This window comes from Ornithorhynchus anatinus, chromosome 3, assembly GCF_004115215.2.
Source record: "Ornithorhynchus anatinus isolate Pmale09 chromosome 3, mOrnAna1.pri.v4, whole genome shotgun sequence".
In the NCBI taxonomy this organism is placed as follows: Eukaryota; Metazoa; Chordata; class Mammalia; order Monotremata; family Ornithorhynchidae; genus Ornithorhynchus; species Ornithorhynchus anatinus.
This window is the reverse complement of record NC_041730.1, coordinates 3,614,985-3,627,626: the sequence shown is the minus strand read 5'-3', so window position 1 is coordinate 3,627,626 and position 12,642 is coordinate 3,614,985. Positions and strand designations below refer to the sequence as shown.

Here is a 12,642-nt window from a genome sequence, read left to right as displayed (position 1 = left end):
GTCAGAGGTCTTGGGTTCTAATCCTGGCTCCGCCACTTGCCTGCTGGGTGACTTTGGGCAAGTCACTCACTTCTCTGGGCCTCAGTGACCTCACCTGTCAAATGGGGATGAAGACTGCGAGCCTCACGTGGGACAACCTTATGACCCTGTATCTCCCCCAGCGCTTAGAACAGTGCTTGGCACATAGTAAGCGCTTAATAAATAACAACATTATTAATACAGTGCTCTGCCCGTATGGACGGGGGAGGGTCTCAGTTACCTGTCTACTTGTTTTGTTGTCTGTCTCCCCCCCTTCTAATAATGTTGGTATTTGTTAAGCGCTTACTATGTGCAGAGCACTGTTCTAAGGGCTGGGGTAGATCCAGGGTCATCAGGTTGTCCCACGTGAGGCTCACAGTTAACCCCCATTTTACAGATGAGGTAACTGAGGCCCAGAGAAGTGAAGTGACTCGCCCACAGTCACACAGCTGACGAGTGGCAGAGCCGGGAGTCGAACTCATGACCTCTAACTCCGAAGCCCAGGCTCTTTACACTGAGCCACGCTGCCTCCCCTGACTGTGAGCCGGTCGTTGGGTAGGGATTGTCTCCCTCTGTTGCCCAATTGGACTTGCCAAGTGCTTAATCCAGTGCTCTGCACACAGTAAGCGCTCAATAAATACGATTGAATGAACGAATGAATAAATACGACCGACTGATGAGCGGGAATCCTATGGAACGAGCCCTAGAATGGGGCGAAGGTTCCGACTGGCCGGAGCTGGGGGGGGCGGGGATCTTCTAGAACAACGTCTAGAATGGGGTGAAGCTCCGGAGCCAGGTTCCCTCATGAGTCGGGGTCTACACTACACCGAGCACTTGGGAGAGTCCAACAGACTCTCCCTCCCTGCTTCTCGTCATGTTGAGAAGCAGCAGGGCCTAGTGGGTAGAGCCCGGGCCTGGGAGTCAGAAGGACCTGGGTTCTAATCCCGACCCTGCCACTTGCCTGCTCTGTGACCTTGGACAAGTCGTTCATTCTTTCATTCAATCGTATTTATTGAGCGCTGACTGTGTGCCGAGCACAGGACTAAGCACTTGGCAAGTACAATTCGGCAACAAATAGAGACCATCCCTGCCCACGATGGGCTCACAGACTATAAAGGGGGAGACAAGCAACAAAATAAGTAAACAGGCTTCAGTAGCATCATTATAAATACAGAGAATTATAGATATATACACATCATTAATAATAATAATAATGTTGGTATTTGGTAAGCGCTAACTATGTGCACAGCACTGTTCTAAGCGCTGGGGTAGATACAGGGTAATCAGGTTGTCCCACGTGAGGCTCACAGTTAATCCCCATTTTACAGATGAGGTAACTAAGGCACAGAGAAGTGACTCGCCCACGGTCACACAGCTGACAAGTGGCAGAGCGGGGATTTGAACCCACGTTCTGACTCCCAAGCCCGGGCTCTTTCCACTGAGCCACGCTGCTTCTCTAGAATTACAGTAATCTGTCCATATATAGACAAGGGCTGTGGGGCGGGGAGGGGGGTAGAGCAGAGGGAATCGGGGCGCTGGGGAGGGGAGGAGGAGCAGGGGAAAAGGGGGGCTTGACTTGAAGTCACTTGACCTCTCTGGGCCTCAGTTTCCTCATGTTGAAAATGGAGGTGAAGACTGGCAGCCCCTTATGGGACAGGGACCGTGGCCAACTTGATTATGAGGCGTCCATCCCCTTGATTCTATTTATTGCTACTGTTTTTGTCCGTCTCCCCCGACTAGACTGTAAGTCCAGCAACGGACAAGGATCTCTGTTGCCGAATTGTACAGTCCAAGCGCTTAGTACAGTGCTCCGCACATAGTAAGTGCTCACTAAATGATTGAATGATTACCTTGTCCCCAGCCCAGCACTTAGCACGGTGCCTGGCACGTAGTAAGTACTTAAATTCTATTTCCTCTTCTCCCACTCCCTTCTGGGTCACCCTGACTTGATCCCTTCATTCATCCCCAACTCCCAGCCCCAAGGCACTCATGCTTTATCCGTCATTTATTTATTTCCATTAACGTCGGGCCTCCGCCCTCTACGCCGTCAGCTCGTTGCGGGCAGGGAATGTGTCCGCTTATTGTTGTATTGTCCTCTCCCAAGTGCTTAGTCCAGTGCTCTGCACGCAGTAAGCGCTCAACAAAGATGATTGAATGAATGCTTGGAACATAGTAAGCACTTACCAAATACCGTCATTATTATTATTATATCATTACCAAGCACTGAGGTAGATGCAGGATCATCAGATTGGACACAGTCCCCATCCCACATCTATTCAATCGTATTTATTGGGTGCTTACCGTGTGCAGAGCACTGTACTAAGCACTTGGGAGAGGACAAGAGTACAATAAACAGACACATTCCCTACCTACGACGAGCTGACAGTCCAGAGAGGGGGACAGACGTTAATAGAAATAAATAAATGACAGATATGGACGTGTGTTCATTCATTCAGTCATATTTCTTGAGCGCTGACTGTGTGCAGAGCACTGTACTAAGCACTTGGGAGAGGACACCAGAACAATAAACGGACACATTCGCTGCCCACTACGAGTTCGCAGTCCTGGGGGGGGGGGGACGGTCATGAATCAAAAGAAATCGGTCTAAGCAGGAGGGAGAGAAACAGCGTGACTCAGTGGAAAGAGCCCGGGCTTTGGAGCCAGAGGTCGTGGGTTCTAATCCCGCCTCCGCCACTTGTCAGCTGGGTGACTTTGGGCAAGTCGCTTCACTTGCCTGGGCCTCAGTGACCTCCTCTGTAAAGTGGGGATGGAGACTGTGGGCCCCACGTGGGACAACCTGATGACCTTGTATCTACGCCAGCGCTTAGCACATAGTAAGCGCTTAACAAATGCCGTCATTATTATTATTATAATAATAATGTTGGTATTTGTTAAGCGCTTACTATGTGCCGAGCACTGTTCTAAGCGCTGGGGTAGACACAGGGGAATCAGGTTGTCCCACGTGGGGCTCACAGTCTTAATCCCCACTTTACAGATGAGGGAACTGAGGCACAGAGAAGTTAAGTGACTTGCCCACAGTCACACAGCTGACAAGTGGCAGAGCTGGGATTCGAACTCATGAGCCCTGACTCCAAAGCCCGTGCTCTTTCCACTGCGCCACGCTGCTTCTCCGGTTATCTCATCCCCAGTTCATTCATTCAATCGTTGAGCGCTTACTGTGTGCAGAGCACTGTACTGAGCGCCTGGAAAGTCCGATTGGGCAACAGATAGAGACCATCCCTACCCAACGACGGGCTCGCGGTCTAGAACGGGGAGACGGACACAAAACAGAACAAGTAGACGAGACCCGCCCCCAGCCCCCACCTACCTCAGCAGCGTGGCCCCCAGCCCCTTGTAGAGCCCCGCGACGCCCCGGCTCCGGAGCAGCTCCCGGGTCAGCTGCGTGGCCGTGGGCCTCGTCTCCTCCACCACCGCCGCCGACGCCGGAGCTTGGGCCGCCAGAAGCTTCTTCTGGGCCGCTGTGGGGGGAGGCGGCGGGAGAGGGGGGAGCGGGACGTTTACCCCAGGGACGCGACAACGAGCCGGGGACCGGGGGGGAACACCGGAGGCGTCGAACCCTGGTTTGGAGGGTGGGCCACCCGTCCCGCCCCCCTCCCCTCTCCCGACCAGGGTTAGCGGGGCTGGGGGTGGGGCGGGGTTAGCTGCAGGTGTTCAGAGCTGGGGGGGAAGAGCAGAGCCGTAAGAGAAGACAGGACTGAGAGACCCCTCCCCTCCCTCCTGGGCCACCGCCCCAATCCAAGATCCCACCCTCCCCCTCCGTGACACCTCACGGATGGATCGGCCAGTCCCGCTTTTTCCAAGCGGGACGGGGGGGGGGGGCGTCTCGCCGGCTCAGATGCCCCTTGAGCCGAGCTAAATAATAACGATGGTATTTATTAAGCGCTTACTAGGTGCCAAGCACCGTTCTAAGCGCTGGAAGGTTTCGTACCCAACGGGCCTCCGGAGGCCTCGGCCAACTGTTAGGGGGGTGGGGTGGGGAACAGATGCTCCCCTGGAGGGAAGGCAGGCTGGTGGAAGTCTCCCTGCGGGCTGGTAGATGCCCGGTTATCTGCACGGTGCTTTACCAGCCGATTCATTCAATCATTCACTTAATCGTATTTATCGAGCGCTCGCTGTGTGCAGAGCACGGTGCTGAGCGCTAGGACGATAGAACGATACGACCGTCACATTCCCTATCCACGGTCCGCTAACAGTCCAGAGCCTATTAAATCCTCGGGGCCAAGCGGGGAAGACCCCAGGAATACTCAGTCCATCAGGGTAGCGGGGAGGGGGGGACGCAGAAATCAAGATCATAAAGAGGTATGTGACCTGCCCGAGGTCATACAGGAGGGCCTTCTAGACCGAGATGCTTCTAATAATAATAATAATAATAGTAATTATGGGGTTTTTTAAGTGCTTACTATGTGTCAAACACCGTTCTAAGAGCTGAGGTAGTTACGAGCTAATCGGGCTGGACATAATCCACGTCCCACGTGGGGCTCACAGTCTTAGCAGCGTGGCCTGGTCTAGTGGAAAGAGCCCGGGCCTGGGAGTCAGAAGGACCTGGGTTCTAATCCCGGCTCTGCCACGTGTCTGCTGTGTGACCTTGGGCAAGTCACTACACTTCTCTGGGCCTCAGTTCCCTCATCTGTAAAACAGGGATGAAGATCGTGAGCCTCATGTGGGACCTGATTACCTTGACTCTACCCCGGTGCTTAGAACAATGCTTGGCACATAGTAAGCACTTAACAAATACCATTAAACCCCATTTTCCAGATGAGGTAGCTGAGGCCCAGAGAAGCAAAGCGACCCGCCCAAGGTCACACAGAAGATGAATGGCGCAGCAGGGATTAGAATAATAATAATAATAATAATGACGGTATTTGTTAAGCATTTACTATGTGCCAGGCACTGTACTAAGCACTGGGGGGAATACAAGCAAATCGGGTGGGACACCGTCCCTGTCTCACGTGGGGCTCACCGTCTCAATCCCCATTTTACAGATGAGGGAACTGAGGTCCAGGGAAGAGAGTGACTTGCCCAAAGTCACCCAGGCAGATGAGTGGCCGAGCCAGGATTAGAATCCGGGTCCTTCGGACTCCCAGCCCCGCGCTCGACCCACTGTGCCTTGCTGTTCCTCCTTCATCGTTCCTGACGGTCTCCCCCACCCCCCGAGCCCCGGAATCCGCTCCGATCCCAAGCGGGGGGCCCTGACCCCTGGCATCCTCGGGCAGCAAAGCGAGGGCTGACGGGCTCAGCCGGGAGCCCCAAAAATCAGAGTGGGGGGGAAAGGGGGAGACAACTCTCACAAAGAGGCAAAGAAAATACCAGCCGCTCAGTTCAGCTCCCGCTGGCCCGGGGACGGTCCCGCCAGGCAGTTTGGGGGCGGGCACCCCGAAGTCACGCCACGCCCCTCTGCAAGGCAGAGAAGAGGTTTAGATGGTGAGAGACGGGGGGCGGTTCCCTCCCCTCTCGAAGCTACCCACAGTTCCCTGCAGGACTGAGTCATAATAATAATAATAATAATAATAATGGTATTTGTTAAGGGCTTACTGTGGGCCAGGTCCCATACCAAGCTCTGGGGTGGAGGGGGCAAATCGGGTTGGACGCGGTCCCTGTCCCCCGTGGGGCTCACAGTCTCAATCCCCATTTTCCAGATGAGGGAACTGAGGCCCAGAGAAGTGAAGTGACTTGCCCAAGGTGACATGGCAGACAAGGGGAAGAGCCAGGATTAGAATCCATGACCTTGGGACTCCCAGGCCCAGGCTCTATCCACTACGCTGTGCTGCTTCTCACGCCAACTTTGAGGGGGGCAAGATGGATGCCGGCGACCCCCCCCCGCCCAACCGGGGGGACCCGCTCTTCACCCCCAGCTCTGCCAGTCTCCCCATCATCCCCCTCACGCCCTCCGCCCGGTCAGCCTGGTCCCCCCGGGGCGGCGGCAGAGGGAAAGGTCATGGGCGGGTCTGGGAAGGGGTCCGGTCTCAGCCGCAAGCCCCCTCCTCGCCCGGCCCCTCCCTGACCGGCGGACGGCCCCCGGAAGGAGAACGGGGTCCGTGGGAGGGCAGCTGCCCACGCAGGGCGACCCTCTGCCCGAGGTCGGGCCCCGGCCCACCCCCCGCGCCCGGCCCGGGTTACCGATGCGTCCGGCGTCCTGCAGCTGGATCTTCAGCATCTCCATGGGGGTCGTGACGATGACCTGGCAGGTGCCCGCGCCGCAACCTGCCAACATCTCCTTCAGCAGCGTCAGCTTCTTCCTACGGGCGGACGCGAGGCTCAGCGGAGGCACCCGCCGCCGCCTCCCGGGGCCTCGGTCTCCCCCCCCCCCCCAGCAAATGGGAATCATCATCATTACAGGGATAGTACTTGTTAGTGCTCACTACGCGCCAAGCACCGTTCTAAGCGCTGGGGTAGATACAAGGTAATCAGGTCGGACATCGTCCCTGTCCCAGGTGGGGTTCATAGTCTTCAGGCCCATTTTACAGATGAGGGAACTGAAGCAAAGAGAAGCGAAGGGACTTGCACAAGGTCACACACAGCAGACATTTGGCGGATACAGGATTAGAATCCGTGACCTTTTGACTCCGAGACCCATGCTCTATCCACGCCATGCTGCCCTCGTCCCCTGGCAGTGCCCTAAGCCCGACCCTTCTTCTAGACCCGCCCCCCTTCGTGGGACCTCTGGGGAAACCGATTTGCTTGCCTCCGCCCCAGCGCTTAGCACAGTGCCTGGCACACAACCGCGTGCTACGGGCTGGTACGGATCCAAGCAAATCGGGTTGGACGCAGACCCTGTCCCCCGTGGGGCTCACGTCTCGAGCCCCATTTTCCAGATGAGGTCACTGAGGCCCCGAGAAGTGAAGCGACTTATCCAAAGTCACACAGCGGATAAGTGGCAGAGCTGGCGTTGGAACCTATGACCTTCTGGCCCAGAGCAGTGAAGTGACTTGCTCAAGGTCACACAGCAGGTAGGTCTTCTAGATCCCAGGCCCGGGTTCTTTCCCCTAGGCCACACCGTTTCCCGCTTAGTCATTTTAGGACGGTCTGGTGGAATCCCGCGCAGCTCCAGGGCCCTGCCCATCCTCTGTGATGCCAGGACTGCCTCCGTTCCATGCCCTTCTGCCGCCCTCCTGCCCCCCGCCGTGCCCGCCACGCCCACTCACCCATCCTTGGCCAGGTGGTGTCGGAAGAAGTCATTGGCGGCGAGCTTGATGGCTTTCTCCGGCGTGACAAGCGTCAGGTTCACCGCGGCCCCTGGGAGAGGAGGAGGAGGAGGAAGAGGAGGTCAGGGGGTGGGGGAGTGGGGCACGCCACTACCCTCTGCCAGTTGCCCCTGGGCTCCTGTCCCTACCCCTGGCCCAGTCCCCTTTCCTCCACATCCCAGATTCCCTGCGGTCGGAGCCAGCGCCAGGGAAGGGGGAAGGGGGGAAGGGAGGAAGACGAGAGAAACAGGAGATGGGAGAGGGGGAGGGGATGGCCCAGGACCCATCTCCCTCCTTCCGCCCGCCCCCACCGGATGGGGGAGGGCAGGAGGGTGGGTTTGGCACAGTGTCGTCGTCCGGCCCCCTCCTCCCAGGGGTCCTCGGAGGGCGGCTATTTTGGGAGCCGGAGGACGGCCTTGGGCGACGAGGGCAGCCAGAGGACACACGGGCCCGGTGCCTGTGGTCCCCCGGGCACGGAACGTGCCCGGGCCCCGGGCCTGCCATCCGATCTCTCCTCCGGGGGGTCCCCGGACCACCCCCAGGCCCTGCCTGCCTCTGCCCGGCCCCTCCGGGGCAACCGGTGGGAGGGATTCTCCCTCCTCTCTCCAGAGCCGCCCAGCTGCAAATGGTGGAGGTTCATTCGGGTGTATTTACTGAGCGCTTACTGTGTGCTGAGTGCTTGGGAGAGTCCAATAGAAGAAGAAACAGAGGCATCCCCTGCCCATAACGTTTCCAAAGTGCTTAGTCCAGTGCTCGGCACACAGTAAGTGCCCAGTAAATACAACTGAATGAATGAGTGCGTGGGTGTGCACGGGTGGATGTTGGGGGTTGGGTTTGCCCGAAAGCAGATGAAGCCAGGCTTTCTCCACCAGCCCCGGGATGGGCCGTGAAGCCGCTTAGAGGATAATCACCCCCCTCCTCCCGGGCCCCAGGACCCCCCAGGCCGACAGTGCCCTTTGCCTAGTTTGCCCAAGCGATGCCCAGCTGAGGGTGACTGGCACGGCTCTGAGAGCCTATCTCCGTCTGGAGCCTCACTAATAATAATATCACTCACTAATAGTAATAATAATTAAGATTCTTGTGAAGCGCTGATTACGTGCCCACCACTGCTCTAAGCGCTGGGGTAGATCCCAGTTAATCGGGTTGGACTTGGTCCCTGTCCCACGTGAGGCTCACGGTCTCGACCCCATTTTATAGATGAGGGAACCGAGGCACAGAAAAGTGAAATGACTCGGGCAAGGTCACCCAGCAGATGTGGGGCGGAGCCGGAAATAGAACCCAGGTCCTTCCGACTTCCAGGCCAGGGGCTCTAGCCACCGAGTCACCCTGCAGACTATAAGCTCGGTGTGGGCAGGGACTGTGTCTGTTCTATTCTATTTTCCTCTCCCAAGCGCTTAGTCCAGTACTCTGCACACAGTAAGCGCTCAATAAATGCGACTGAATGAACTTCCACCCGCTCGGTCAGAAGCCCAGAAGATCGGTCGGACCGAAGGAAGGGGATGCTTAATCCGTGGGGCTCTGACAGCTCCCTCCCCATCCTCCAGGCCTGGGTTCAAATTACCAGCCCGACCTGGGGAAAGGCACAGAGGAGCAGCGTGGCTTAGCGGGCCTGGGAGTCAAAAAGGACCTGGGTTCTGATCTCGGCTCCGCCACTTGTCTGCCGGGTGACCTTGGGCAACTCATTTCTCTGGGCCTCAGTTCCCTCATCCGGAAAATGGGGATTGAGACGGTGAGCCCCGCGAGAGACAGGGACGGCGTCTGACCCGATCCGCTTGTATCCACCCCGGCACTTAGTAGAGTGCCAGACACATAGTAAGCGCTTCACAAATACCATTTAAACAAATTTTAAAGGGCACAGACATGCCCACGCCTACACACGCACACACATACATGTCCTCCTTTCCCCTCGGCCAATCCCCAGTGGGGGGCCAGGCCCCTCTCCCCTTTCGGAGCCGCAGAGAGCGGAGAGACGGTCACCAATCAGCCGGCCGGGCTCCCGACTGTCCGGAGCCGGGCCCGTTTCCGTGGAAACCGAACTCCAGCAGAGCCTGTGAGCGGTCCAGCGGGGGGGGGGGGGGGGGGGAGGCTGGCCCCAGTAGCCATGTCGGCAGCTCACGGGGCCTTCCCCACCCCCTCCTTCCTCATCCAGCCCCCCTCCCTCCTCTCCCTCGTGGACCTCAGCGCCCGAGGACCCCGCAGACGGGTCCGGCCGGGCCTGGCTCACGTCGAACCCGGACACTGGGAGGCTCTTTTCCGGGGGTGACGGCCGTGCGATGCCCCGTTTCCCCAAGGGCTGCTGAGAGCGTCTGGTCCCACCGGGCCTTCCCAGAGCCCCCCGAGAGAGCGGACAGGAGGCAGGGGAGTGGTCTTCCCCGTCTCCAGCCTCACGTCCAGGCCGGTTCTCTCCGGAGCCGGACCCCGGTGCTGCCCTTGAAGGGGCGGGGGCGAGGCGGGGACCCTCACCTCGGTACATGCCGAAGTAGCCCTCGGAGCGGATGGTCTTGATGAGGCAGTCGGACCTGTGGGGAGAGAGGAGCCGGTTGTCGTCCGGGCCCCACCGGTCGTCGTCCTTCTGGGGTCACCCCCGGATCCCAGCGGCACTCATCCCGTGCCTCGGTTTACCCCCTCTCCCTCCCTCCCCAGAGGGGGGTCCCAGAGCCCACAGCTTGGCCGGGGGCCTGCTCTCCTGGTCTCGTGCCCGGCGCCAGCCATCCCCCGGCCCCCCCAGCTTCACACGCCCCCGCTCCCCACTTCGCACCCGCCGCGGGCCGCCCACTCTCTCCCCAGCCCCGGCGTGACTCAGCACGGAGGTTCCCCGGGGGTCCGGGATCGGGGGGCTGGGGGGACGGCGCAGTCGGGACCGGTCTTTCCGAGTGGGGTCCCGGGCCGTGGCGGGCCGGGGGGGTCCCCGCGACTCACATGCTCGTGTACATGCGTTGCCCATTCTGCTGGTTCTGCAGGCGCGTCTTGGCCAGGTCGATGGGGAACACGCAGGTGACCCCGATGAGGCCGGCTATCCCTCCATTGATCAGCTTGGCTGGCAAACTGCCGACGCACGGAAAGGAAGACCCCCCATCGGGGGTCAGGCCGGGGGGGCGGGGGGCCCCTCTCCCATCCGAGGAAGGGCCCGGGGGTTCGGCCACAGGGAGGGGTTGTGTCCGTCGCCCCCCCCGGCCCCCTCCTCACCCAACGTCGAGCCCCTGCTCCTCCCTCCATCCCCTCCCCACCCCCGGGGTCCCTCTCCTCCTCCCCTCCCAGCAGGCCCTGCACCCTCTGATGCAGGGGTGTGCAGAGAGACCCACACAAGGCCCAGAGCATCAGGGGCCCCTCAGATCCGGCGGTTTTAAGGGGTCTGGGGGGCGAGGGGAAGGGTGGGGATCCCCCTCCCGACCTAAGGAGGGGCACGAGGCGGAACCCCGGGGGCCGGCGGCGGGGAGAGAGGTGGTCCGGGATGGGGAGGGGAGGGGCCGCTTGGGGAGGAAACAGATGAGGAGGAGGGCGGAAGGAAAGGCGGGGGGAGGGTGGGCCGTCCTCGGGGGGGTGGTGACCGGGGTGGGGGGCTTCTTACCTGATTTGTTTCTCAGCCATTTAATTCCCACCGGGTCCGGGGAGGGGAGCAGCGAGAGAGAGCGGGGAGGGAGCTGAGAGAGTGGGGTAGGGAGTGGGTGGGGGGCCGCAGTCGTGTGGCCGGGTCCGGGAAGAGGGGGCCTTATGCAATCCTGCCACGGGCCGCCTCCGATTCCCGAGTTTCCGAGACCTGGGCGGAGACAGAGGGGCGCGGACCGGATCAGAGGGGCCGCGGGGGACCCTGGAACCGGGCCCTCCCGCGGGGCTCCTCCCGGTCCAGGTGACCCGCCCGCCCCCACGCGTGGGCCCCGTCCCCCCAGCCCGGCCGGCCTCCCCCCGGGCGCCCGCCCCCGCCCTCCGCCCCGGCCCGGCGGTTCCATGTGCCCGCCAGGGGTGGCCGCGGCACCGCGCGTCCCGGCCGGGGGCAGGGGGTTGGTGGAGGGATGGGAGGGGACGGGCGGCCGCCCCCCGCGGCCCGAACCGGCTCACCCCCACCTCTCGCATTCCCGGCTGCTTGCCGGCTGCCGCCGCCGCCAGCCGACCACACGCCCGCCCGCGCGTGCACACATGCACACGCACACACACACAGGCACACACACTTACATACATCGCCAGGCGCGTTCCTGTTCTTAAAGGGCCAGGCCCTGGCATCCCCCCCTCCGACGCCGGTCCCCGAGGGGGTCCCCACCAGCGATGCCGGAACCGGGGTGAGCCCGGCGAGATGCAGCTCACGGGGGTCTCGGCCGCGGCCTCCCCGCCGCGGGGCTTGGGGGGGGTCCACGGACAAGGGCAGAGGGGGCCGGGCGTCCCGCCCCCTGGCAGACACGGGGTTCAACAGACCCCGAAGGCCTCTGGACCAGTCTTCCCCAGGGATCCGGGTTCGGACCCGGCCTCGGTCAATCCGTCGGTCAACGTCATTTATTAATCGGAAGAATAACAGTAAGAATAATAGCGGTGTTCGTTACTTAGAACGGTGCTTGGCACGTAGTAGGCGCTTAACAAGTACCATAATTATCGTTATCATTACTACGTGCCAGACACTGCGCTAAGCGCTGGAGTAGATACAAGGTAATGGGGTTGGACACAGCCCCCGTCCCACATGGGGCTCACAGTCTTCATCCCCATTTCAGGGACGAGGGAACCGAGACACGGAGAAGTGAAGGGACTTGCCCAGGGTCACACTGCAGCCAAGGGGCGGAGTCGGGATTAGAATCCAGGTCCTTCTGACTCCCAGGCCCGGGCTCTATCCTTAATGAGCGCTTACTGTGTGCAGAGCTCTGGACTAAGCACTGGGGAGAGGATGAAATGTGACAGAATTAGCGGATTGGCCCCCTGCCCTTAACGGACTCACGGTCGCTCCCCACGCAGACCTCCACCCTGCTCCCCTGGGCCTCAGTTTCCCCATCCCTGCAGTTGTCTTGTGGGGCAGAGGGGTGGGGTTCCCGGCCTCGGACTGCCTCCAAGATGAGGCTCTGGGGCATGCCAGAGGTGAGAGGAGGGGGCGTTCCCGAAGGAAGATGGGATGGGTCTGAGCCCTTTTGGGTCACTCCCCCGGGGGGGGGGGCTGTTCTTCTAATTTTTTAAGCGCTTACTATGCGTCAAGCACTGTGCCGAGCATGACGCTGGACAAGTCCCCTGTCCTATATTGGGCTCACATTCTACGGGGGAGGGAGAATGGTTATTTCACCCCCAAATCCATCAGTATTTATTGAGCGCTTACTATGTGTAGAGCACTGTATAATCCCTGCCCACAAGGAGCCATTTTACAAGGGAGGAAGCTAAGGACCAGAGAAGTGAAGTGACTCATCCAAGGTCACACGGCGGGCAATTGCCGGAGTTGGGATTAGAACCCAGG

The 12,642-nt window shown here is 60.0% G+C and overlaps 1 protein-coding gene across 2 annotated transcripts in view; it reads right to left on the bottom strand.

The window, feature by feature from the left end:
- The window catches only part of SLC25A22 (solute carrier family 25 member 22), a 34,624-nt gene that overhangs the window by 7,900 nt on the left and 14,082 nt on the right, over positions 1-12,642 (bottom strand). The window contains exons 1-7 of one of the 2 annotated variants that reach the window (XM_029059419.1): positions 11,283-11,362; positions 10,789-10,977; positions 10,140-10,265; positions 9,684-9,739; positions 7,182-7,272; positions 6,157-6,275; positions 3,347-3,497 (exon numbers count right to left, since the gene is read on the bottom strand). In XM_029059419.1, coding sequence (XP_028915252.1) covers positions 3,347-3,497; positions 6,157-6,275; positions 7,182-7,272; positions 9,684-9,739; positions 10,140-10,265; positions 10,789-10,808 — 563 coding nt within the window. In that variant the 5' untranslated portion in view covers positions 10,809-10,977; positions 11,283-11,362. Of the gene's footprint in view, positions 1-3,346; positions 3,498-6,156; positions 6,276-7,181; positions 7,273-9,683; positions 9,740-10,139; positions 10,266-10,788; positions 10,978-11,282; positions 11,363-12,642 lie in introns of those variants that run through there. The other variant, XM_029059420.2, reaches the window with a different exon arrangement.